General features: G+C 37.6%; 1 protein-coding gene across 1 annotated transcript in view; it reads left to right on the top strand.

The window, feature by feature from the left end:
* LOC123526825 (DNA polymerase epsilon subunit 2-like) overlaps positions 1-26,855 on the top strand; it is a 73,500-nt gene that overhangs the window by 24,093 nt on the left and 22,552 nt on the right. The window contains exons 4-14 of the mRNA XM_053520336.1: positions 2,166-2,243; positions 4,409-4,502; positions 8,844-8,915; positions 9,661-9,744; positions 10,058-10,114; positions 10,708-10,829; positions 11,522-11,663; positions 15,255-15,375; positions 16,278-16,392; positions 16,688-16,871; positions 17,273-17,449. Of these exons, the coding sequence (XP_053376311.1) occupies positions 2,166-2,243; positions 4,409-4,502; positions 8,844-8,915; positions 9,661-9,744; positions 10,058-10,114; positions 10,708-10,829; positions 11,522-11,663; positions 15,255-15,375; positions 16,278-16,392; positions 16,688-16,871; positions 17,273-17,449 (1,246 nt within the window). The remainder of the gene's footprint in view (positions 1-2,165; positions 2,244-4,408; positions 4,503-8,843; positions 8,916-9,660; positions 9,745-10,057; positions 10,115-10,707; positions 10,830-11,521; positions 11,664-15,254; positions 15,376-16,277; positions 16,393-16,687; positions 16,872-17,272; positions 17,450-26,855) is intronic.

Below are 26,855 nucleotides of genomic sequence, written 5' to 3'. Positions count from 1 at the left end.
TTTCTCCTAAACTATCAAAGCTGTTGCTTTGAAACTTGGAATACTTGTTCACCATCATAAGCTGACCCTGTATAGCAAGAAACATAACTCCATCTTGCTTTTTGCAAGATTTATGGCCCCTTTTGTACTTAGAAAATATCAGATTTCTTGGTTAAGTTTTATGTTTAGGTCAACTTTTCTCCTAAAGTATCAAAGCTTTTGCTTTGAAACTTGGAATACTTGTTCACCATCATAAGCAGACCCTGTACATCAAGAAACATAACTCCATCTTGCTTTTTACAAGAATTACTGCCCCTTTTGGACTTAGAAAATCAGTTTTCTTGGTTAAGTTTTATGTTTAGGTCAGCTTTTATCCTAAACTATCAAAGCTATTGCTTTAAAACTTGCAACACTTGTTCACCGTCATAAGCTGACCCTGTACAGCAAGAAACATAACTCCATCCTGCTTTTTGCAAGATTTATGGCCCCTTTTGGACTTAGAAAATATCAGATTTCTTGGTTAAGTTTTATGTTTAGGTCAACTTTTTCTCTTAAACTATCAAAGCTATTGCTTTAAAACTTGCAACTCTTGTTCACCATCAAAACTGACCCTGTACAGCAAGCAACATAACTCCATCCTGCTTTTTGCAATAATTATTGCCCCTTTTGGACTTAGAAAAATCATTTTCTTGGTTGAATATTATGTTTAAGTCAACTTTTCTCATAAACGATCAAAGCTATTGCTTTAAAACTTGCAACAGTTTTTCACCATCATATGTGGACACTGTACATCAAGAAACATAACTCTATCCTGCTTTTTGCAAGAGTGATGGCCCTTTTTAGACTTAGAAAATCATGGGTAGGACAATATTTCTATTATACAAAAAAAATCAGATGAGCGTCAGCACCCGCAAGGTGGTGCTCTTGTTATAGAGTGTTATAGCACTGTTCTGTTATTAAAAATTAAATGAAATATAGAAGAAAAACCTAATCAAAATAACATGAATTTTGATAAATATTACTTTACAATATGAGACTATATGACCTGAAACTGACATTTTTATTATGCTGTAACATGATCTTGGGTTTATTGTTTTCTTAGGTAAAGATCTACGTATTACTAAAAAAAAAATATAGTCAATTATATGGACGTGTTGGGACAGGACTCCTGTGTTTTGGAAAAGGACCCTTCAAAATTTGGGCCCAAGGGTCCTGTGAGTAAATGTAAAGGGTACTATTAACCCTTGCTGGACACAATTGATTCTGCATTTGCGACCAGTGTAGATCATGATCAGCCTGCTCCATGCAGTCTGATCATGATCTGCACTGTTCGCCATTCAGTCAGTATCTTTTTGTTCAGCATCCCTGTTAACTGTCAATGGTACTTGTCAAATTGAAAGATGGACAAGTTCATTGTAGAAATTTAGCAGGGTAAAGGTTAATCTTCTGTATCATACTGGTAAAAGATCTTTAGAATTTTCAATTAGATTTAGTTGTTTTTTGGTAATCGAGCATGATTTTCAAGCAGAAACTAATTTGCATATGATCTAGACATACATGTCAAATTAGAAATGCCTAGGTATTTTTACGTTATTTTGAAACTAATCAACCAATTTCCCTAAAGTTTTCGACTGTGGTATAATAATATGTAGATTCACTAGTTTACAGTATTTCATATTTTTCAGTAAGAAATATCGGTGCAACTATGACGTGTCACTTTAATCTTCCCTGCAGTGTTGAACTGTTAGCTTGAGATAGGTTGCCTTGTACATTGCAGTGATTTTTTTTTTTCCCTTTTGGGAAAAGGTCCGGTACCGGGAAAATTGGGAAAAATAGAGGGGTTTTTACTCAGATTGGGAATTTTTATAGTTAATTAATAACATCATTTAGAATGCTTCTTCCTTTAATTACATGTAAATAGCATCAAATGAACTGTTTAAATGGTTAAATCGTGGTGAATGTCAATGTAAGTTATTATGCAACTAAGTTTTCCTTCAGCAATCATCAAAATGCAAACTTGATTTGGTCATTTGGGGAATTTTTGGATGATAATTGAGAAAAAAGATTGCATTTTTCAATTGGGAAAAGGTCCTTTTAGGGGTACTTTATAAAGAAGGAAAAAAATCGCTGCATTGTAGCTACATCATAATGTCTCAACATTATTTGATATTTTATCTTTTTTACAGTGACAAAATATTTTCTGTGATTGATGCATTTTCTGTGCCAAGGTTTACCTATCAGAAAGACAGGAAAAAGTTTATACCGTAAGTACTTACTAATTGTAAAGGAAGTTACTTTACCTTGAATCTGTGGTTCTTACATATGAGGCATGTCTTGAGATTTTGCAAAATTATTTGAAATGAGGAACATTTATGATGAATTAAAACAAGGTTACTGCGAGTTTTGAGTAGTATTTATTATGCCCCCCTTCGAAGAAGGAGGGGTATATTGTTTTGCAGATGTCGGTCGGTAGGTCAGTCTGTCGGTCGGTCGGTCGGAATGTAGACCAATCCGTTTCCGGATGATAACTCAAGAACGCTTGGGCCTAGGATCATGAAAATTGATAGGGAGGTTAGTCATCACCAGCAGATGACCCCTATTGATTTTGAGATCTGTATGTCAAAGGTCAAGGTCACAGTGACCCTGAATAGTAAAACGGTTTCCGGATGATAACTCAAGAACACTTGGGCCTAGGATCATGAAAGTTGATAGGGAGATTGGTAATGACCAGCAGATGACCCCTATTGATTTTGAGGTCAGTATGTTAAAGGTCAAGGTCACAGTGACCCTGAACAGTAAAACGGTTTCCGGATGATAACTCAAGAACGCTTAGGCCTAGGGTCACGAAAGTTGATAGGGAGGTTGGTCAGGACCAGCAGATGACCCCTATTGATTTTGAGGTCAGTATGTCAAAGGTCAAGGTCACAGTGACCAGGAACAGTAAAATGATTTCCAGGCAATAACTCAAGAACGCTTGGGCCTAGTGTCAGGAAAATTGATAGTTAGGTTGGCCATGACCGGCAAATGACCCCTATTGATTTTAAAGTCATTAGGTCAAAGGCCAAGGTCACATTGGCCAGGAACAGTTAAACGGTTTCTGATCTTCTTGTCCAAAACCATAGGGCCTAGGGCTATGATATTTGGTATGTAGCAAAATCTAGTGGTCCTCTACCAAGATTGTTCAGATTATTTCCCTGGGGTCAAATATGGCCCCACCCCGGAGGTCACATGGTTTATATAGACTTATATAGGAAAAAACTTTGAAAAACATTTTGTCCATAACCACAGGGCCTAGGGCTTTGATATTTTGTATATGACATCATCTAGTGGTCCTCTACTAAGATTGTTTAAATTATTCCCCTAGGGTCAAATATGGCTCCGCCCTGGGGGTCACATGGTTTACATAGACTTATATAGGGAAAAACTTTGAAAATCTTCTTGTCCAAACCACAAAGACTATGGCTTTAATATTTTGTAATGTAGAATCTTTAGTGGTTCTCTACCAAGTTTGTTCAAATTATCCCTCTAGGGTCAAATATGGCCCCGCCCCAGGGGTCATATGGTTTATATAGACTTATATAGGGAAAAACTTAGAATCTTCATGTCCATAACTTACATCATTCAAATTTGGACAACATGTATAAGTTTTGAGTGGCAAAATGAACCTTGACATGAGTTGACCTTGATCTTGACCTAATGACCTACTTTCACATTTCTGTAGCTACAGCCTTCAAATTTGGACCAATGCGTAGGTTTGTGTACCGAAAAAAACTTTGACCTTGTTATTGACCTAGTGACCTACTTTCACATTTTTGAAGGTACAGGCTTCAAATTTGGACCACATGCATAGTTTTTTGTTCCAAAATAAAATTTGACCTTGATTTTGACCCATTCAAAAATGACTCAGTGGATGGCACCAAGATCACTCTGTAATCTCTTATTAGGTTAAAGGTCAAGGTCAGATTAAACCAGAATGGTAGAGACTTTCGTTTACAGTGAGCATATAATTTCTGTTCCTTGTGCAATTACTGAATGCATCAAGGGGGGCATTTCGTGTTCGACGAGCTCTTGTTTATGTGAAGTTTGTTGTCTGTAAAATTTCTATCAAACCTATCTACATAATGCTTGGTTATCAGCTTAGCAATTTTTAGCTAGACTATTCAAAGGAGAGTGAGAGTTATTTACTCACCATGGTGTCGGCATCATACCTTGTTAAAAGTTGTATGCAAGATCATATCTCAGTTATGACTGCATGTTTAAGATTGAAATTTCGTGGAAGGCTTCTTAGTCATTTGACTTACTGAAATGACATTGTTATAACTGTTGTTTAAATTTAATACCTATTCTGGCCATTCTTCAACTTAATAAATTCTGTTAAAGTTATGAAACTATATCACTATGCAGAATTCAGAATATTTCTATATTGCAGAAACTCTACCCTGGGGTTGCCAGCCCCGTGTCTACACGGTAATGCTAATGATAAAGCTAATTTGTTTAGGGAGAGGTACACAATACTTCAACAGGTAAGTAACTTCACACCTTTTACAGTTTCTATAACAAATCTTACAACTCCATTTACCATTTAAAATTGTCCAAAATGTTATTTATTGAAACAATGAAAAGGTTACTTCGGCTCCTTAAAATAATATTGATGCTTTTACTGTTAAAGTATGTAGGAGATTTCCAGGTTTTTTGTATGAAATTTTGAAATAACTTTTTCAGTTTAAGTAAGTTTGACCAAAAAAGGGCATATATTACTATCTATGTTTATTTTATGGTTTTATGTGAAGTACTGGAATATATCAATGGAAATACCTCTTGCATGGGAAATAATAATTAATATGAATTGGAAATTCTTGGCAAGATATACTTCAAGACATACACATTTTTAAGTTACTGTGAAATCATTATTATTCGTGGGGGATTAATTTTCGTGGTTCAGCTTAACCACGAAATTAAGTCCCAACAAACATATTATGTCCACGATAATGTAAATTGTACTCAGTGTCGCCAAAAAGACACCATGGCCGTCCGATCTGGTTCGTAGTTGTGTTCATGCGGCAGTACTGACCTGCAGCTTTCGTTGAGTTTATAGAGGCTCCATCAACAATAAACATAGGTATGCGTCAGAACAAAACCGACTATTTCATTCAGATATTTACCCGTAGGTTGTTAACGACAAGCTCATCAAAGTAAAAGTAGATACTAAAAATAGAAGTTTGACGTAGCGTCACGTGCCAACCACACTATGCTGCGGCTGTTTTTTGTTTTGTTTTGTTTTTTCGGCCCCGCTCCGCTGTTTTTATTTACTGACATGTAGTAAACTACTACTACTTTGGGACTATTAAAATTATAAATGGTTTTGACACTTTTTAATTGGCGCCAACTTTTCTTATTGAATATTTCACAGTTTTATTAAGTTTTGCAAATTAGGGGTCGTATATTTATAGATAAAGCGGTCATTAATTGGCACATGATCACTCGCTAATCTCAGGTGGTGTAGATTGCAGATTCAGTAACCATGGTAACGCTGTTTGATATCGAGTAGATTTCACATGTTAGAACAAAATGATATAGATCTACTAGATCTATTCCTGTGAAAATTATAAATTTTTGTTTTTTTTAGTTTAAAAATCAACAAATTTACGCCCTCATGAAACAGCCATTTTGGCCAAAACCATGAAATTTTGTGCCGACGAAATTAAATGATTTCACAGTATATAAGATAAGATAATCTTTTATTATAGTGACATGTGTATGGCATCAATACAAACATATAAAATATTACAAATTATATATGTACCTATATTGACATAAAAATATATGCTTCTTCATTATTAAATGTAAAAGAAATCTGGAAACTTCATAGAACTATTTGATTATTTTTTAACATCAGTGTCCGACAAAGCCATTGCCCGGAGCTCGCGGGCTACCAGAAATTTTCGTCCGGCTACCAAAAAAATCCCGACATAAGCCCGCCGGGCAACCATAACTTTAAAGCTTTAGTAGCCCGGTAATTGTATATTTTATAAAATCAACATCTGGTCGTTTCTTCGATTATAGCTTGCAATCAACAAAACTAATCATGTGTAATGATTATCCAGTCGTAACCTGTTCAAACTGGTTTAATCCCGCCCATCATCTAGCTGCAGAAACAGTCTCCGCCTACACGTATCAAATGTGTAAAGCCAGGACTTTTCCCACCTGTCTCACAGGGCCAAATTTCGGCCCAATAAAAATTCCCTATCCATTTTCTCCAATTTGAAGCAAACAATTCCCAATCCAAAGAAGAAAATCCCAACTTATATCCAGTTTTGATTGTTTTGTTCACTAATGAAATCCAAAAAAATACTGGAAAAACCAGCTCGTTTCTATTTTTAGCGACATGACCGTCTGCACCTCGGTAAAAATTAAATACATGATTCTGCCAGAAAATTGTATGTTTTGTACGTAAAAACATCTCAAAATACATAAATACATTACCATTTATTGAATAAAGCAACGAAAACGTGTTGACAGGTAGTTTTTACACCATTAAAATCAAATGTCACATATTTTCGCGACCCTATTTTTTCCCCTCGAATGCACACACACTCTACTGTTTGGAAAATGCAGTTGTTATTGGCGTGGAAACTTACTGAGTGTAAACAAAAGTTTGAACATGACAAAGTAGTAGTTATTTTTTGCAAGGTCTGTCTAGAACCAGCAACTTGGAAAAAAATTCTCTAAATTTCACTTGGGGATACTTAAGATTTTTTAATGCATCTGAATGCTTACCATAAAACTTGAAAATAAAGTTTTAAACTTATCTGATTAATTTTGACAATTCACCATGTGAAAAAAATCCAAATTTGACCAGGGGCCCTTTTCCAAAAAACCTAGACTAATATGACAGGAATGTGTCTGTGGAACTGGAAACAAACGCACAGGTTTATTTTGATGTTTTTAGCTCACCTGAGCAATGCTCAGGTGAGTTTTTCTGATCGCTCGATGTCCGGCGTCCGGCGTCTGTCAACATTTAGCTTGTGTATGCGATAGAGGCTGTATTTTTCAATTAATCTTCATGAATATTGGTCAGAATGATAACCTTGATGAAATCTAGGCCGAGTTCGAAAATGGGTCATCTCAGGTCAAAAACTAGGTCACTAGGTCAAATCAAAGAAAAACCTTGTGTATGCGATAGAGGCTGTATTTTTCAATTATTCTTCATGAATATTGGTCAGAATGATTACCTTGATGAAATCTAGGCCGAGTTCGAAAATGGGTCATCTCGGGTCAAAAACTAGGTCACTAGGTCAAATCAAAGAAAAACCTTGTGTATGCAATAGAGGCTGTATTTTTCAATTGATCTTCATGAATTTTGGTCAGAATGATAACCTTGATGAAATCTAGGCCTAGTTCGAAAATGGGTCATCTGGGGTCAAAAAACTAGGTCACTAGGTCAATTCAAGGAAAAGCCTTGTGTATGCGATAGAGGCTGTATTTTTCAATTGATCTTCATGAATTTTGGTCAGAATGATAACCTTGATGAAATTTAGACCAAGTTCGAAAATGGGTCATCTGGGGTCAAAAACTAGGTCACTAGGTCAAATCAAAGAAAAACCTTGTGTATGCAATAGAGGCTGTATTTTTCAACTGATTTTCATGAAATTTGGTCAGAGTGATTGCCTTGATGAAATCTAGGTCGAGTTTGAATATGGGTTATCTGAGGTCAAAAACTAGGTCACTAGGTCAAATTAAAGAAAAATCTTGTGTATGTGATAGAGACTGTTTTTTTCAATTGATTTTTATGAAATTTGGTCAGGATGATTGCCTTAATGAAATCTAGGTCGAATTTGAATATGGGTCATCTGAGGTCAAAAACTAGGTCACTCGGTCAAATCAAAGAAAAAACTTGTGTATGTGATAGAAGCTGTATTTTTCAATTGATCTTCATGAATTTTGGTCAGAATGATTGCCTTGATAAAATCTAGGTCGAGTTTGAACATGGGTCATCTAGGGTCAAAAACTAGGTCATATCTAAGAAAATGCTTGTTTTATCACAAGAGACCAATTTTTTGGTCCAATCTTAATGAAAATTGGTCAGAATATTTGTTTCCATGAAATCACTAGGTCAAACATGTTTTACACTGTTATGGTGTGTTTCTTAGGTGAGCGACCTAGGGCCATCTTGGCCCTCTTGTTAAATTTTCAACCAAACATTGTTTTAGACCCCTTTGATTCTCACATCTCAGTAAGTCAGGTTGGGATAGAGCAAGTTTATACTTTCGGGGTTTAAATTTTTCGGCAGCTACAAAAAAACTCTGGTAGCCCAATGGGCTACCAGTAAGATTATAAATTTGTCGGACACTGAACATAAATATTGTGATATCTTGACATTGTGACGTCATGATGCCATGCCTATGTCCTTGCATGGGTAAAATGGATATGATATGGTTAAAAACATTGAAAATCATAAAATGAAATATATTTATTTTTTACATGTAAGATCGAACACCATAATCTACATTTTCAATCCTTGCTAAGCCACTTATAAAAAATATTGCATCTGATGTTCACTCCTTGAAATATATTTTGATCTTGCACTTAAACATACTAATATATATGACAGTTGGTCTGACTTTTGGAAGTACGTAGTGTCTCAACTGTGTTTTAAAATGATTCAGGGGATTCTAATGAAACTTCACACAAAAGTTATTAATAATAAGCATATTGAGGTGTATTGCACTGAAGAGTCAGGTCTGTACTTTCAAGTTCAAGGTCACAGGCAAGGAATCTAAACTCTAACCAAAAGAATTGTACCCCATTTTTGAAGAATTCATCACTTACTGCCTACAAGTAGATTAGGTTCATTTGTATTTCAGAGAACACTGAGACATGATCTGTTCACACCGCCAGCTTTAGGAAGTGCACCAGATGAAAGTAAAAAATTTCAGGTAATCAGTATTGTATAATCAATACAGAATTGTAACTGTCTGTTAGATTTATGTTTCTCTGACTTACAGGTCAGGTTTAATAGGACCTTTCTCAAATTTGAAACTCCAGCACTTCATTTTCCCAGATGGGAGTAAACAAAAAATAGAAATAGTTTCAAGCTTTTTGCAGTTGGCATAAATTAATGATTGATCGGAAATGTATGCAAGGAATTGATTATTGCTTATTACACATTTTTGATTATATTATGTGGTCGTAGAAGCAAAACTCCTATTTTAGAGAGATTTTCTGCATATGTGAAGGTTAAAGGTTGGGATTTTGAACTGTTCATAAATTTCTTAATTTTCTTCTGGAGCAGGAATATGTTGTATATTTTAGTTTGAAATAGTTATATACCGATAACAATTTCTAAATTTTACACTCCTTACACTGTCGGTATTTTGATAATGTCAGAAATATCTAAGAGTATCAGGTAAAACAAACACTTTTGGAGTAGTTACTGCCACAAGTCCCAAATTGTTTAACAATTTACAGTTTAGAGACAGATTTTTTTTTCTCATAGATATTTCTGACCTTCTCCGGAACAGAATTTTTTAAATTCCAATTGAAAAATTTCGCATAGTGTGATGTTCACCACTGTTTTGCTATATCTTGTATTATGAAAATTATATGTCATCATGGGTTTTTGTAGCCTATATGAAAGTAATAAAGTTATCTTATCTTATCTTATCTTTTATATTGTTTTAGTTGAAGCCTATAGAATACCTGCTTGGAACCACAGCCAAGGTCGGAGAGGTCATAGTGTTAGGAATGCTTACACAGCTCAAGGAGGTAGTATTTTGTATTTACATAAAAATGCATGATCTTTGTGTGAATTTACAAATTATTCAAGAAGCACTAACAGAAGGGTATTTATACTGAATGATTTTATATGGAAAAGTAATCACATGCTTGTAACATTATTATCTGTTAGATTGATGCCTAAAATAAGATTGATGCTGTAAATGAAAATCTATATTTGTTTCTTTTTGTATTTTGTAATTATACACTTTAAACTTTCAACAGGTATCACTTAAAAGACAAAGGAAAAAATGTATGTAGATTTTAATTGTTTATCTTTAAAGTATGTAACTTTCTGTTTTAGGGCAAGTGGTATTTAGAAGATCCCACAGGTGTTGTACAGATAGATCTTTCTAAAGCTGTATCCTTGGCAACTATATGATTTGTTATAGATTGATGAATCTATAAAACATATTTTTTTTATATTATATAACACTATATAATGAATCTTTATGGCCCCTACTGATTTTTGGGGGTCAGAAGGTAAAAGGTAAAGATTAAAGTTACCTCGGGACTGAAAACTGTTTCCTTTCAGTAAGGAAAAACATTGGCCTGCTATTGACAGTTTTCATAGGATGATTGCTTGTGGTCAGTAGATGACCCCTATTATTTCGGGGATCATTAGGTCATGGTCACTTGTGACTTCGAGAGTCGAGACTGAAAACAGTTCCAACTCGGTAACTAAAAATGCTTTGGCCTACAGTCAATAAGCTTCATAAGATGGTTGCCTGTGGTTAAGTGATGACCTTTTATTGCCATGGCGATCAGTGTGTTAAGGTCAAGGTCAGAGTGATCTCGAGACGGAAAATGGGATAGGTCATCGTGGGAAGCACTTGTGTTTGAGCTTTTGTGTAACATTCTTCAAAGGATTATTTGTTTACCTATGTAAATCTACAATAATTTGTTACTATAAAGAATTAAAAAATGTGAGATAACTCCTTAACCTGTAATTAGAATTTTCACACAGGGCTGTTTACAGAGAACTGCTTTGTATTAGCTGAAGGTTGGTATGAAGATGAAATGTTTCATGTAAATGCATTTGGATTTCCTCCACCAGAACCAGCCAAAACTACCAGGTATAACTGCTTAAATACCCTGTAAACATCTGAATACTGTGTTAACTGATGTTCAAGCTTGCTGGTAGAGATAATGCAAAATTGGTGCCTTTAGTTTTCTTTCAGTTAAAAGAAAATGTTCTGTTTTAGTTGGGTTTTAAGTCACATCAGCAATATCAGCAATATTTATTTCATGACTTGGGTACTTCTAAGCTTTAATGGTAGAGGAAGACACAAGTAGCAAGCTAGATATTATTTCTTGCATGCAGGCATGTGCATAGAACCAGTGACATTTAGCAAGCCAGTTGGATAGCTTCAAAAGTAAGAACTCAAGCAGGCTTGAACCTACAGAACCAAAGGGTGGCAAGTGATTCTCAAGTCAGTGACCTTGATCAAAGAGGCCCCTAGTGGTAAAAGAAAAAGTTCCCAGCTTACCATACAAACAAGAGGATGTTGATATGGTGATGTTGAATAAACAAATTTGAAAGTGGAGAACATCTGTGTTTTTTGTGATCACATTGTTCATTCTTTTGTTTGCATTTTACAGATTTTTACCACAAATTTGTTTGCAGAAGGTTACATATTATACCTAGGGGTGACATTTCAATGTATATGAAAATTAAGGAGCTATGGGTTCTTAATCAGCCAGCTAAGCTTAAAAGTTGCCATAGTATTTAACTTAGTACTAATTGAGCAGATTTTCTTTGTTATAGATCTTTCTTTGGCAACTTGAACTTTTTTGGGGGACCATCAACAACAAGTGTGAAAGCATCAAGCAAGCTACAACAAATAGAACAGGAAAATTCTGATGCCATGTTTATAATCCTCTCTGATGTCTGGCTGGACCAGATTAAAGTAAGTTCTCTCTTAACACTGTCTTGATGAGAAAGGTGTCATGATAGCTCTTAGGCTATCATATATATTGTGAAATCAAGATTCTATGGTTTGGTAAAAACAACTGTTACTTGGGAGTTGACTGACGATGAAAAAAGGGTCACATCTTGAACCATTTATTTTTGATTCACCAATGCCATAATCAGTAAATCACTTGCTAGTCATATTCCATCTATAAAAACTTAGCAAATTATATTCTAGCCTTAATAAAGAAAGTTAAAAAAAAATATTTTTGGATAGTTATACTTTATTCCACAGGTCATGGAGAAGCTGAAAAATATTACTCTGGTGTTACTATACTTTGTTTGATAGGTCATAGAGAAGTTGCAGGTGTTATTCTCATGTCACTATTTTCTTCCATAGGTAATAAAGAAGTTAAGGGTATTAGTTTCATGTCACTATATTTTCTTCCAATGGTCATAGTGTAGGCCTATGCAATAAAAGGAAGTAGTTCACTGCGCATGTCCATGACCATGATATATTTTCGTTTTTTCAACCAAAGTTAGCACTGTCATTATTCCTAATATATCAAAAATAGGCGCACACGGCTTGTCTATAAGCGCATATAAAAAATAAGCGCATATTTTTGGCTTATGTATAAGCGCATATCAAAAATAGGAGCATAAAAGTGTCACTAAAATTATTATAAGCGTATACGCTTATTTACCAGATTTTACAGTATTTTCTTCCACAGGTCATGGAGAAGTTGCGGGCATTATTCTCATGTAACTATATTTTCTTCCACTGGTCATGGAGAAGTTGTGGGGATTATTCTCATGTCACTATATTTTCTTCCACAGGTCATAGAGAAGTTGCGGGTATTATTCTCTTGTCACTATATTTTCTTCCACAGGTCATAGAGAAGTTGCGGGTATTATTCTCTTGTCACTATATTTTCTTCCACAGGTCATAGAGAAGTTGAGGGTATTATTCTCATCTCACTATATTTTCTTCCACAGGTCATAGAGAAGTTGTGGGTATTATTCTCATGTCACTATATTTTCTTCCACAGGTCATAGAGAAGTTGCGGGTATTATTCTCATGTCACTATATTTTCTTCCACAGGTCATAGAGAAGTTGCGGGTATTATTCTCATGTCACTATATTTTCTTCCACATGTCATAGAGAAGTTGCGGGTATTATTCTCATGTCACTATATTTTCTTCCACAGGTCATAGAGAAGTTGCGGGTATTATTCTCATGTCACAATATTTTCTTCCACAGGTCATAGAGAGGTTGCGGGTATTATTCTCAGTTCACTATATTTTCTTCCACAGGTCATAGAGAAGTTGCGGGTATTATTTTCATGTCACTATATTTTCCTCCACAGGTCATAGAGAAGTTGGGGGTATTATTCTCGGTTCACTATATTTTCTTCCACAGGTCATAGAGAAGTTGTGGGTATTATTCTCAGTTCACTATATTTTCTTCCACAGGTCATAGAGAAGTTAAGGGTATTATTCATAGGTCATTATATTTTCTTCCACAGGTCATAGAGAAGTTTTGGGTATTATTCCCAGGTCACAATATATTTTCTTTCACAGGTTATAGAGAAGTTGAGGGCATTATTCATAGGTCATAATATTTTCTTCCACAGGTCATAGAGAAGTTGAGGGCATTATTCATTTTCTTCTCAAATGATAGAGAAATTGAAACCTTTACAGTGTTCGAAATTCGCGGTAGTCAGATAGCCTGTGACTACCAAATTTCAGCTCGGGCTACCGATTTTCCGCAGATACAAGCCCGACCAGGCTACCGAATTTTCCTAATTCGATTTAAAAAAACATTGCTAATTAAACGAGTATATCATCGTGATTTCATATGATCTCCATTAATAAACACTTATTGTTCAAGAATGCATCACACATCGTCCAGACTGAGGAATAACTGGGGTTTTTGTGCCTGCCCCCCCCCCCCCCCCCCCCCCCCCCCCCATGAGTGGTGGGGGCATATAGATTTGCTCTTGTCCGTCCGTCCATACTTCCAAGAATGTTGTGTCGCGCCTAGCTCCAAAAGTATTTGAGGTAGAGTCACAAAACTTTACAGGAATGTTAGTCAGCATGTGTAGTTGTGCACCTGGGGTTTCGCGTCAGGATTCATTCAGTCATGTATGAGTTATGGCCCCTGACTTTGTAAAAATTGGTCATTTTAATGTTGTGTCACGCCTAGCTCCAGAAGTATTTGACATAGAGTCACAAAACTTTACAGGAATGTTGGTCAGCATGAGTAGTTGTGCACCAGGGGTTTTGCGTCTGGATTCATTCAGTATTGTAGGAGTTATGGCCCCAGACTTAGTAAAAAAATGGTCATTTTAATGTTGTGTCGTGCATAGCTCCAAAAGTATTTGACTTAGTGTCACTGAAGTTTACAGAATGTTGGTCAGCATGTGCAGTTGTGCACCTGGGGTTTTGCGTCCAGATTCATTCAGTATTGTAGGAGTTACGGCCCCTGGCCTAGGAAAAAATTGTCATTTTAATTTCTTGTCGTGCGTAGCTCCAAAAATATTTTACCTACACTCATTATTTCTCTACACAAGACCAGACTCCTTGTCCAGACTAACACAAAAAAAAAAGTTTGTTAAACATGTAAGTTGAAATGTACTTGACCTAGAATCATAAAACATTAGGGGATTGTTTTATAGCCAATGAAGTGTTCTCTTTAGGATTTTACTCAGCTAGGCCAGAGTTATGGCCAACTAATAACACTAATAAGGTTCTTAAAAGTTTGTGTTGCAAACATCTTAAAAATTGTTTAACCTGAGTCATTAAACCATGTTACATTGGCAGGAGTGGGGGGCACCTGTGTCCTACTGACACACATCTAGGTTTGCACTCGCATGTGTTGACAATCAAACCCAAAGTGTCAAAAACGTAACCGCAGCGCTAATTGGCAGAATACAATCACCTCTATTGTAACGGATAATTTGATTAGCTTTCACACTTCTCGTGAAAATCTCACAAGTACCTGAAGTAGGCGGAGCTTAAATAATGCTACCAGTGAGTGTACACATACATGTGTGTGTGTATTCAGCACTCATTTTGACATCTTGCAAATTGTCAACAGTCCAAATAGCAGTAATTGGCGAGTGCGGATCCTAAAAAATCGGGCGTTTGAGGTTGGATTTCCTTTGGCAATGAGTGTCATGTCGATGATTTTGGACTCTGGCGATGCTGATCTGGTTTGGAGTATTCAAAGTTAAAATTGTTCGAAAACATGGCAAACATATATGTATATTCTATTCCTTCAAACATGCATAGATGTCTGTGAAACAGAATGTTATATGGTCCAAAAATTAAGTATAGTATGGTGTTAAAGTTTGAGCTAGTGAAATTTGTGTCGGGCTTGAAAAATTTCATATCTGGTAGCCCGAACGAACAAGTGGATTCAAATCTGAATTTCGTACACTGCCTTTATTCTCAGGTTACTATGTTATGGTATCTTCCACAGGTCATATAGAATATGATCAGTAACAGAGCATTTGAAATATCTTCCTATGTAACTTTTAAAGAAGTTGAAAGTTTTATTGTCAGATCACTATATTTTCTTTCACAGGTCATAGAGAAGTTGAGGGTATTATTCTCAGGTTACTCAGGGTTTCCACCAACATGTTTTATTTTCTGTGGTAATTTTCTTTCATCACCATTGGGAACTAGTCATGCAAAGGTTTTAAAAGGTAAGTTAACACTTAGCATTTCTGTATTGTTTATAGGTGTGTTGGAATATTTAGAATTTGTATAACTGTACCTGATTATATAGACAATCTAGGCAATTAAAAATCTCGTAAGGTGTGCTTCCGGTTTTGAATTGTTGCCAGTCATAATTACAATATTTCTTAGCAGTAATGGTAGCCATTTTAGTGATTAAAAAAAACATTACTGGTCTTTTATGATGTTTTTAGAACAGTTTTATGGTTTGTTGACTTGCAATCTTTGAATTTAATTATTATAAGCATGTTCAAGTTTTATTATGGCTTAGAAAAATGGCAGTCAAGAACAGTTACCGGTATGTGTGTTACAAATTAAGTATCTTTATATCTCTTTGTTACACAGTGTCACTGTTTATTGGTACATCTGATAGCAACATTTTTTTCCACTCAGTAACTTAATTTCCTTTGACCTTTGATGCTCAGATTTGATAGGCACATTGATCATGGGCAGTGGATGACCCACGTTGATTTTAAGGTCATTGACTCACTGGTAGTACAAAAGTTGTTTCTGCTCAATATCTTGAGTTCACCTTGCTCTAAGAACTTCAGACAGCATGCACTGAGCTCATGGGCAGTGAATGACCCCCAATTGATTCTTACGGTCAAGGCCACAGTGACCATTAGTGCAGAAAGCACTTTCTACACATTCCTATATTGACTGAGGTTTCTAAGCCAAAGGATATGGTCACTGTCAAGCTGGTCAGAGAGACCATCATTCACTCTGTATCAGCTGAATCCCTCCAAGGTTTTATTCAACAACACAATCAGCTTCTGAACTCTAAGTGTGTATACTGCTCCATGTTCCAGTGCTCTTGTATTTATGCGTACAAACAAAAATTTAAGGTTTTGAAATGTTGTTTATTTCACAGAGTGTTTTGAGCAATTAGCAGAGTTGATGTGTGAGTTTCCAGACCTTATCAAAAGCAGTAAATTCTTGTTCATACCTGGACCTCAGGACCCGGGACCATCCACAATATTACCTAGGTAACAATTCCTGTTTGAACCTGGACCTACTGGTACAAAACATTTTATTTACATTTTGATGTGTAGACAGTAGATTTACTACAGTATACTGAACCTTTTAACTTGATTTTAAAACCCTTGACCTGTTGCTAAATATAAGCTATGTACAGCAAAACAAAGAAAATAAAGCATCAAAGCAAATAATAGAAGAAAATAAGTACCCTTAGATAGAAAAGTAATTGATGAAAACATTTCAAGTTTGATGAGGATTCTTTAGTAAATTTTTCTTTATATAAAAGCATCCTTTGATTTTCAGGCCAGCAATACCAAATTCTGTAACAGAGGAGATCAGAAAGAAAGTACCGTCTGCAATATTTGCCAGTAATCCATGCAGGATACAGTACTGTACACAAGAAATTGTTGTATTCCGTGAAGATATTGTCACAAAGATGTGTCGCAACTGTGTCAAGTTTCCAGAGGATGGTGATGTTCCAACACATGTAAGAAAGTTTTGACATTTTATTTAAATCAATAATTAGTATCATTAATTAAACAGTAAAGTTTGTTTAGTCATTCCAGATCAAAGAAACAGTACTATAATATAGTGAGGTGGCTTTGTTTTTAACCTACTTAGCCGTAACATGTTAGGTAGTACTGTGGCTTAGCACAGTTCGGAGATTTGGGGTCGGGAGCTTGATTCCTAGACAAGGCCTATGTTCTCAGAAGATATTGTATCCTGTACCTCTGACTCTTTAGGAGAAATTGGCAGTTACTTGCAGAAAACAGGTACTAGTTACGGTAACTGCAAAGTATTAAAACTTGGCCCGCCACTGAAACTATAAGTGTTATTAGACCACCTTGGAGCCATACATTTCAATTAATACATATTTATTTGCTTCAGTTTACAAAGACTTTGGTATGTCAAGGACACCTGACTCCCCTCCCACTTCATGTTTCACCTGTTTACTGGGCATACGATTGTGGATTGCGCTTGTACCCACTACCAGACCTTGTGATATGTGCGGACAAACATGACCCTTTTCACAGCACATCAGTAGACTGTACAGTTTTAAATCCGGTAAGTGATTATTTTTGCTTCTTGGGTAAAGTGCAGGCCTGCTTAGCTTAATGCGGAGAGAGATCTATGGATGGTGGGGTTGAAATTTCAAGGCAAAACATTTCTTGTCCATGATGATTTGATATAAGGCATTGTCCCTTAGATTACAGTAAAATTCCTACTTACGACCACGCCGAAATTACGACCGCACCGCTAATACGACCGATTTTGCAAAGAACAGAATATTTCCTTCTTAAAACCAATGGTCGTTTGTCCAAAAATGAGACCAGACCGCTAATCCACTAATGCGACCACCAATTTCAGAACTGTTTGATTTTTTCACACTTAATTAATCACCGCAATTACGACCACTCCAATTTTTCTGTATGTTACCGCGAATCGCCACGGGAATTAACACGTGCGACATCGTGTTAACACGTTAAGCGTGTACATTGTGTATTTATCCGTTAATTGCTAACAAGTCTTTTAAACGTTATCAAAACAACGTATTAAACTGTTTGATTGTCTGAAATTGTTATTTAAAGATGTTTGGTGTTTTACATCGCTATTTTAACATAAGAAATTGTTGAAATAATTAATTTGTTTGTATTTAGACGAATGCCCGCTGATCGAATTGACTGGATTAAAACGGATTTAATTAGATCTAAACGGTGTTTGTTTGTTATTATTAATGTAAATACGTTTGGGATTTCAGCGGAGAATGAAGTTTGAAATTGTTTGATATTGTTGTAATTGTCTTTAATTGAACAAAATTCAAATCATTATCAGTTAAGTGCGTCCTTAATTAATACACAGTTTGAGTATTTTAGGCTAAAGAAATTAAAGAAAATAAAGCTACATAAAAAGTTAACATTGTGTTTACCATTATTGCGTCTTGATTGTATTCCAATGTGTTATTATCTGCCACACCTTCCCCTTATAGCCTTGTCCACAAATCAGACCAGACCGCTAATAAGACCAGTTTTACAAAGAACCATGGGTGGTCTTAATAGCGGAATTCTACTGTATTCATACTCCACCTCTGATTCTTAAGTAGAAAGTGGAAGTTACTTTGGGAGTACATGTTTGTACTATTTCAGGCTCTCATATTTTTCCCCTTTTGAACTTAAAAAAACTTCTGGTTAAAGTTTTGCATGTAATTTACTATCTCAGAAGCTAATGCAGATACTGGATTGAAACTCTAGATATTTTAACATTTATGGTAATATTCTTGCTTCTGAAACAACAATTAATTAGTTGTGCATTGGCTGTCTCATGGACAGCACTTGCTACTTAAACATCTTCTCTGAAACTACTGGTCAGATTTACACCAATCTTATTATCATCCTAGCATGGACCTCTGTCAAGTTTTTTCAAATGCTCACCTTTTGGTCCTCTCCAAATTTGTTAAAGTGAGGATACTTGGCCCCTTTTAGGGGCCACTAGAGCTAAAAAAAGAAATACTGTTAAACAATTAAACGAGATGCTTTGCCCCTTTTAGGGGCCACTCACTTGCTCATCAACTGCTTGATTAATCTTCATGAAACTTGATTTGTATCATCATTATAAGGTCTTCAGCCAACTAAATGTTAAATAGTGGGCACTTGGCTCCTTTTAAGGGCTGCTAGAGAACATTTTCTTCTCATGAACTTCAGTAAACTTGGTCTGGGGCACCATGATAAGGTCCTCTACCTAAATTGTTCAAATGCGGGTATGTGCCTTTTAGGGACCACTATTGCTGAAAATAGAAATACCTTTAAACAACTTCGTCTCAAAAAGAATTGAAAGGATTTTCATCAAACTTGCTATGTAGCATCATTGTAAGGTCTCCTGCCAATTTTATTCAAATGGGGATTATTGGCCCCATGTAGAGCCCTAGTGTTAAAACTAGAAATACCTTTAAATGACTTCTTCTCCTGACCTGCTTGATGGATCACCATGCAACTTGGTTTGTAGAATCACCATAAGGTCCTCTCTTAAATTTGTTCAAGTTATGGTGTTTGGCCTTTTTAGGGGTTGCTAGAGTTCAAAACAGAAAAAAGTTGAATGATATCGTCTCATGAAACTCTGGATGAATCTTCATTAAACTTGGTCTGTAGCGTCATTGTAAGGTTCTCACTTGTTCAAATGGGGGCACTTGGCCTGGCCCTTTTAGGTGCCTCTAGAGCTAAAAATGGAAAAACCTGTCGTGAAACGCTTGATGGATCTTTATCAAACTTGATCTGTAGCATCATTGTAATGTCCTCTCCCAAATTTGTTCAGAAGGTTCTGCTTGGTCCCTTATAGAGTCCACAAGATCCAGATTTAGAAAAAAAACACCTTTTAGACTTTGGCCATCTTGTATTTCTTTATTCTTTCCAATTTGAAATTAAAATCAATGGAATCTAATTCAAAATTAAAATCACATGAAATCTTTAAAATACTGATAATATTTGAAACAATTATAGATTTCCAGACAAATTTCAAACTACATAGCTCTTAATGAATTATATGATATTAAGTTATGATTTATAAACACTTTCTATGTTTTGCCCCCCTGACTTTGAGGAAGCTGTTGTGGTGGGATGCAATAATATATTTTGTGAAAAATGTCCCTAGGCAGGGGACATTGGTAGCTCTGTTACAATTTCTTTTCTGTTTTTTTTTTTTTTTTTTTTTCAAATGTGATTTTTATTGCAGATTTATGTTTGCTATATGGTTTCAGAAATTTAGAAGGATTTTGCATAATTATATCTCCATATTTTGAAGTTTCTTAGCTGATATTGATATGTCTATCCTCCCCTCTGTTGGTAGACACATTGGTTTTTGATTGGTTTCCTATCAAAAACAAGTAAATGCTTTGGCCTGATACTTATTTTGATTGACTGGTCAGTAGATGAACCCTTTTGTTCCTGGGGTCAGTAAGTCAGAGGTCAAGAATGCTGTAAAGTTCAGACTTAAAATGATCTTCACTGGAAATTGTTTGGGCCTGAAGTGATCAAACTTCATACAATGATTAGAAGACTCCCTTGGCTCTGTAGGTCAATCAGTAAAGGATCAAGGTCACAGTGACTTTTTTGGGGAAGGGGGCTTCTGTGGTTTTGTTTAAGGTTACTGGTGTCAAATCATTTGCCCATTACAAATGTGGATTCTGACCTCACTGGGGTTGTAGAATTATGTCTCCCCCCTGCCCATATTGATGGTAGGACTTATGGAGTAGACGACCACTATTGTTTTTGGGGTCACTCCATCAAAGGTCAAATTCACAGGGGACTGAACATGGAAAACTGTTTACGATCAATAACTAGAGAACCACTTGACCCAGAATGTTAAAACTTTGTAGGATGATTGGACATACCAAATAGATGATAAATTGATTTTGGGGTCACTCCATTAACGGTCAAGGTCACAGGGGCCAGAATCTGTCACACTTCATTTCCAATCAATAACTGGAGAACCATTGACCTAGAACCTAGAAACTTTGTAGGATGAATGGACATGTAGATGACCGCTATGGATTTTGGGGTCACTCCATCAGAGGTCAAGGTCATAGGGGCCTGAACATGGAAAACTGTTTCCGATCAATAACTTGAGAACCATTGTTGAAACGTTGTAGGATGACTGAACAGGCAGAGCAAATGACCCTTATTGATTTTAGGGTCACTCAGTCAAAGGTCAAGGTCACAGGAGCCATAACATGGGAAATTGTTTCGAAACAATTACTTGAGAACCACTTGACCCAGAATGTTGAAATTTCATAGAATGATAGGACAAGCAGAGTAGGTGACCCCTATTGATTCTGAGGTCACTTTATTAAAGTTCAAGGTCATAGGGGGCTGGACATGGAAAGCCTTTTCCAATCAGTAACTCCATCAAAGGTCAAGGTCACAGGGGCCAGAATCTGTCACACTTCATTTCCACTCAATAACTGGAGAACCATTGACCTAGAACCTAGAAACTTTGTATTATGAGTGGACATGTAGAGTAGATGACCCCTATAGATTTTGGGGTCACTCTATCAAAGGTCAAGGTCACAGGAGCAGTAACATTTCTGATCAATTACTTGACAACTATTCGACCCAGGACCTTTAAACTTCAAGATCACAAGGGCTTGAACATGGAAAACCATTCCTGATCAATAACTTGAGAAACACTTGACCCAGAATGTTAAAACTTAGTAGGATGATTGGACATACAGAGTAGATGACCCCTATTGATTTTGGGGTCACTCATCCAAAGGTCAGGGTCACAGGGGCCAGAACATGGAAAACTGTTTTTAAGCTATAACTTGAGAACCACTTGACCCAGAACATTGAAACTTCATAGGATGATTGGACATGTCACCAGTTGGACTTCTTGCCAATTACTATTATGCTTTGTGGGAGACATACGCTTTTCTACAAAAGCATCATCTAGTTCTTCATTTGAGGAAGCCATCCAGCTAGCCTACTGAAGGTTGGTGTTCTACCCAAGTACCCACCCATGCTTGAAACATGTGGGGGTGTCATCCTCCATCAAAAGCTGGAAAAGTCACCAAATGATCTAAATTGTGAGGGTGTGACTCTGAACCCAACAAAAGTGTGGGGTTAGAGAGCAGTAATTCGCGTTGTGGTTTTATCTGTCTTTATTTATCGGAAGAAAACATGTAATTACGGAAAGTTGACGTCGATCAGTGACGTTGACATTGAACTCGATCCCGCCGTTATGACGTTGTTGGTATTCGCGCCAAAATAGTTGGGTATGTTTCTCAACATCCTCCGAGCCACGAAATGCTAACTTTAGTCTATGTTACTTCCAAGGGGTAGAGTTTCACAATGGGTCTGGATGTTATAAGTCCATTACTCAGGCGTAACGTCGCCGCACGTGTTAGACCGTCGTTTCCGGTGATGAGCTGCTCTATAGTTCCAAGTTTCCAATGAGTCCTTGGTGAGTCATCGTATATCTGCACCACATCGCCAACCTTTATAGTCTGTGTGTTGTTTCCTGTCGTCTGGTGGTATTGGCGTAATGACGTCAGGTATTCATGTCGCCATCGTTCACAGAAGTTGCTGATCAGTTGTTTCAGTATCCTTGCACGTTTGGATATGTTCGTTTGTGTAGAGGGTTGGGGTTCAGGAACTTCTTCTAGATGCGGAAGGAATGTAATACGACGTCCGTAGAGCAGGTGCGCTGGCGTAAGTGGATCCGGATCTGCTGCATCAGTTGTGACATAGGTAAGCGGTCGGTCATTCATGACTCCCTCTATCTCTGTAACGATCGTACGTAAGCTTTCATAGCTAATAAATGCACGACCTAGTACCTTTTTAATGGTGGTTTTCATTAGTCCAATCATCCGTTCCCACCATCCACCGAACCATGGTGCTTGCTTAGGTATGAATCTCCACTCGGTGCCTTGGCTATGGAAAGTATCTTGGATAGTCGCTGATCTCAATAATAGCTGAATGCTGTTGGCTGCTGTGTTAAAGGTAGTTGCATTGTCAGATACCAGGATACGGGGTAGTGAATTTCGGCAGGTAAATCGTCTGAAAGCCTGGATGAAAGATTCTTCAGATAAATTGTTTCTGTTTCTAACATAAAGCGCCCCCGTGAAATCGACTCCAGTTACTGTAAAAGGGGGTGCGTCTTGAACTCTCATCTTAGGTAGGGGCGGGGGGTCTGGGCTGCATACGGTCTTCCTATAACCTTTTGACACTGGGTACACTTTCGCAGAAGGCTCTGGACGTACTGTCTGAGAGCAGGTATCCAGTATCTTTGTCTTAAATGTGTGATCAAGGCACTCGTGCCGGCATGTAGCTGGGTCTCATGCGCATCTAAAACTATCAAACGCGTCAGGGGGTGTTTGTTCGGGAGTAGGTACGGGAATTTCGTTAACTCTGTCAGTGGTGCATTGTGGATTCTCCCACCGCAGCGAATGTATCCATCTTCGTCAAGGAATAATCGTAACTGTTTCACGAGTGTGAGACGTTTCTCGTTGGACTCAAGGTTTGTAATTTCGGCTTGGTAATATGTTGACTGGCAGCTATGCAACCACATTCTGCTAGCTCCTTGTAGTTCTAGCACGGTCAAAGGTTCGAGTTTGGACGGCCATTTTCTCATAGATCTGTGTCTGGACTTGCATCTGTTTATAAATCTTTTGACATATGCTGTCACTCTGAGTAGTTTTGTATCGGCTAAACTTGTTGATGTCAATGACATTGTGAATGCCGTACATGGACTGAGTTGGATTAAAGGGGCTGCTATTCCTGTCGTTCCCTTGTTCATCGATCGTAGTGAGCAATACAGCGTTCTCGTCAACTTGCCAGCTTGGCCACATACTCTGGTCAGTAAGCCATTCAGGTCCATTCAACCATAACTTATTGTTCTGGAACTCTATGGCTGAGATTCCTCGTGTTAATAGGTCAGCTGGGTTTTGATGTATTGGGCAATACCTCCACTTCCGGTTTTCCGTAAGCTCTTGAATCTCTGCTACTCTGTTCTGGACAAACGTTGTCAACTTTCGCTTCGATACTAACCAATGGAGGATTATCTGGCTGTCAGACCACATGTAGACTTTCTTCGCTGGTATTGAATGAAGAATGTGTGTCAATAGACGGGCTCCGATCACTGCCGCCATGAGTTTGAGTTTTGGTAGGGTCAACTGTTTCAGTGGCGCAACCCGCGATCTCGCCATAACAAATGTAGACTTCTTTCCTCGAGATATGTAGACCACTGATCCATATGCATGTAGACTGGCATCACAAAATACGTGAAGGGATACATCTTCTGCTATACCGGAAGTACTTGTGTCGTCTGCTTCATTAAAGTAGTACCTCGGGAATGCATACTTCTGTTATGGACAAGCTTTGTTAGATTTGGCTCGAATGGAGAATGGAGTGCTGGGAAACGCCCTGCAAGGGAATCTTGTCACAATCGAACAGTTTAGGTCTTCTGCTAAATGATACCATTGAATTTGTATGTCTTCAGGGAGGGGAACATCCCAGTCATATTTCTGTTTCCATATATCTTGCAGAAGAATTTTGGCTCTAATCATTAATGGACTGAAGACACCAAGTGGGTCATATAGCTTTGCTGTTTCTTGAAGTATGGACCGTTTTGTCATGGAATCAAACGTAGGAATGTTCTTTTGTGCCACGGATAGCTGGTCTGTAATAGGATCCCATCGCATGCCAAGAATCTTCGTGACCTTGTCAGAGTCAAGCACATCTTCGGCTTCAGCAAGACCTCGCAGACGATTGCTGTTGGAGTTCCAGGAACGTAAATTAAAGCCAGCAGACGACATCAGATCACGTGTATCACGGAAGTAGTCTGCTACGGTACCCTCATCTGGAAAACTGGAAATAACATTGTCCACATACAAGTCCTTCCTCAAGGTTTCACTCACCCAGACGTGTTCATTTTTATCGAGGTGTTTCATAAGTGTCGCGTGCAAAATGAATGGTGAACAAGTAGCGCCAAATAGAACGGATTTGAACCTGTAAGTCACCAAACTGCTATATGGATTGTTACTGTCGCTCAACCACAGGAATCTCAGGAATAGTAGCCGAATCTTTCTTCATGGCGTGATGTGGGATATAGTGTATCTGGTTCTGGGTATAGTCAACTACAACTCTTTCTACGAAACCTCGTTTCTCTTGGTCTGCAGTTATCTTGCCGTATTTCTGCAACATATCCGGGTCTTCACGAAGTCGCCGGATTGTGTTCTCTGTTCGTCTTACTGTGATGTTGTAGTTGTCGGGTAATGGTTGATGCTCATGTTTCCATGGTAACTTCGCTGAGTAATGACCGTCTTTGAATTCAATTGAGTTCATCTGATAGGTCGTAAGATAGTCAGAAGTAGTTCTCTCGTCTTTTTCATGGCTGATACCTAATGATTCTAACTTCCAAAATCTCTCTAAGTCTGACACATCTGGCGGGGATGTAATGAGGTTCATGATGTAATCTGTAGCCGAATCTGTTGATTGTATCGGAAGTGGTCCGGACAGTAGGTATCCTATCTTAGACTGGAACGCAGTAGGACCGTTGCCTCAGACTACTCGGTTTCCAACGATCTCCCAGTATTTGTCAGCACCAATCAATAGCGATATGTTGAATGTTTCATCTTCTGTAACAGGATGTGCAAGTTTAAGCCCTCTAAGATACGGAAGTGCTGATGTGGTACGATGTAAGTTTCTTAATGGTACAGCAATGGTTGGTACTATGAGAACATCTATCTCTATCCTCTCTTTGTTATCAGTCAACAAATACACGGTTGCTTTATTTTATGGCTGACTTTCATCGAAGACGACCCAAACGCTGCAAGCTGTACGACCTCTGTGCCACTTCGGCTAAGTTGAAGTTGTCTGCTAGTTCCTCTGTAATAAATGATCTCTGTGCGCCCCGTCGAACAATATATTAGCATCTGTACAGTTGCCGTCAGACGTTACCCTTGGCAACAGCGGTCTTCAATAAAACACTTGGTCTTGATTGCGTAGTAGAATGGAGTATAGCGGACTGTCCACTAGAACCGGATATAACATTATCTCTGTTGACAGAAGTAGGGGCTGGGGTGAATCCTGGGGCTGTAGCGTTCATATTTGTGTATGCGGGGGTAGGAGCTGTGGTAAAGCTTGGGGCAGTAGCATTCAAGTTTCTGTGTGGAGCTGTTTGCTATCTTGTTGATCACATATACTTGTATGGTGTTTTCGGCTACAAATACGACATCGATGGTTAGATCTGCATGCAGCAACCCTGTGGCTCCCTAAACAAATAAAACATAATTGTTTCCTTTTAACAATATTTTTGCGATCAAGAGTTTGCGTTACCTTCTTGCAGTCACAAGCAAAGTGATGATCGTCACAGAATGGGCATCTTTGGCGTTTTGATCTTTCTGAAATTGTCGTCTGATGTTTGCGCGTGCTCGTGGGATTTGGTCTCGTTCCGGTGAAGAATGAAGCTGTAGCGTTATGACATTCCGGTGAATGTGTCGGCTGCCCTGACTCTAGAATGTTGATTTCTTTTTTCAATGCCTGTCTTAGTTCCGGAAGTTGCCAGTTACTGCTGTCATGTTCACGTGTCATATTTCTAACGATTTCAGTTGGAAGCTTCTCTATTATCACGGGAACCAGAAGGTTTCCATACGATTCTTGGCACTGCCCAAGTGACTGTAACCCTCTAATATATGACTCCATTTTCTCCTGAAATGATCTTAGGCTAAGGATATTACATGTTGGACGTTTTAGCTCGAGTAGGCCTTGCATGTATGCATTTACGATTTTGTGTTCCTGTCCGAAACGTTCACGCAACAATTCAATTGCTTGCATGTAGTTAGAATGGGTCAGCTGGAATCCCTCGATCACTCTGGCTGCATCATCTGATAATAAGGACCTAAGGTAGCTGAATTTCTGGACGTCTGATAATGATTCGTTGTTATGAAAACTCGATTCGAACGAATCCCAAAATGTCTGCCATT

Source organism: Mercenaria mercenaria, chromosome 1 (assembly GCF_021730395.1).
Source record: "Mercenaria mercenaria strain notata chromosome 1, MADL_Memer_1, whole genome shotgun sequence".
NCBI classification, from domain to species: Eukaryota; Metazoa; Mollusca; class Bivalvia; order Venerida; family Veneridae; genus Mercenaria; species Mercenaria mercenaria.
Note: the sequence above shows the minus strand (reverse complement) of the source record. Positions and strands in the feature narration are given on the sequence as shown.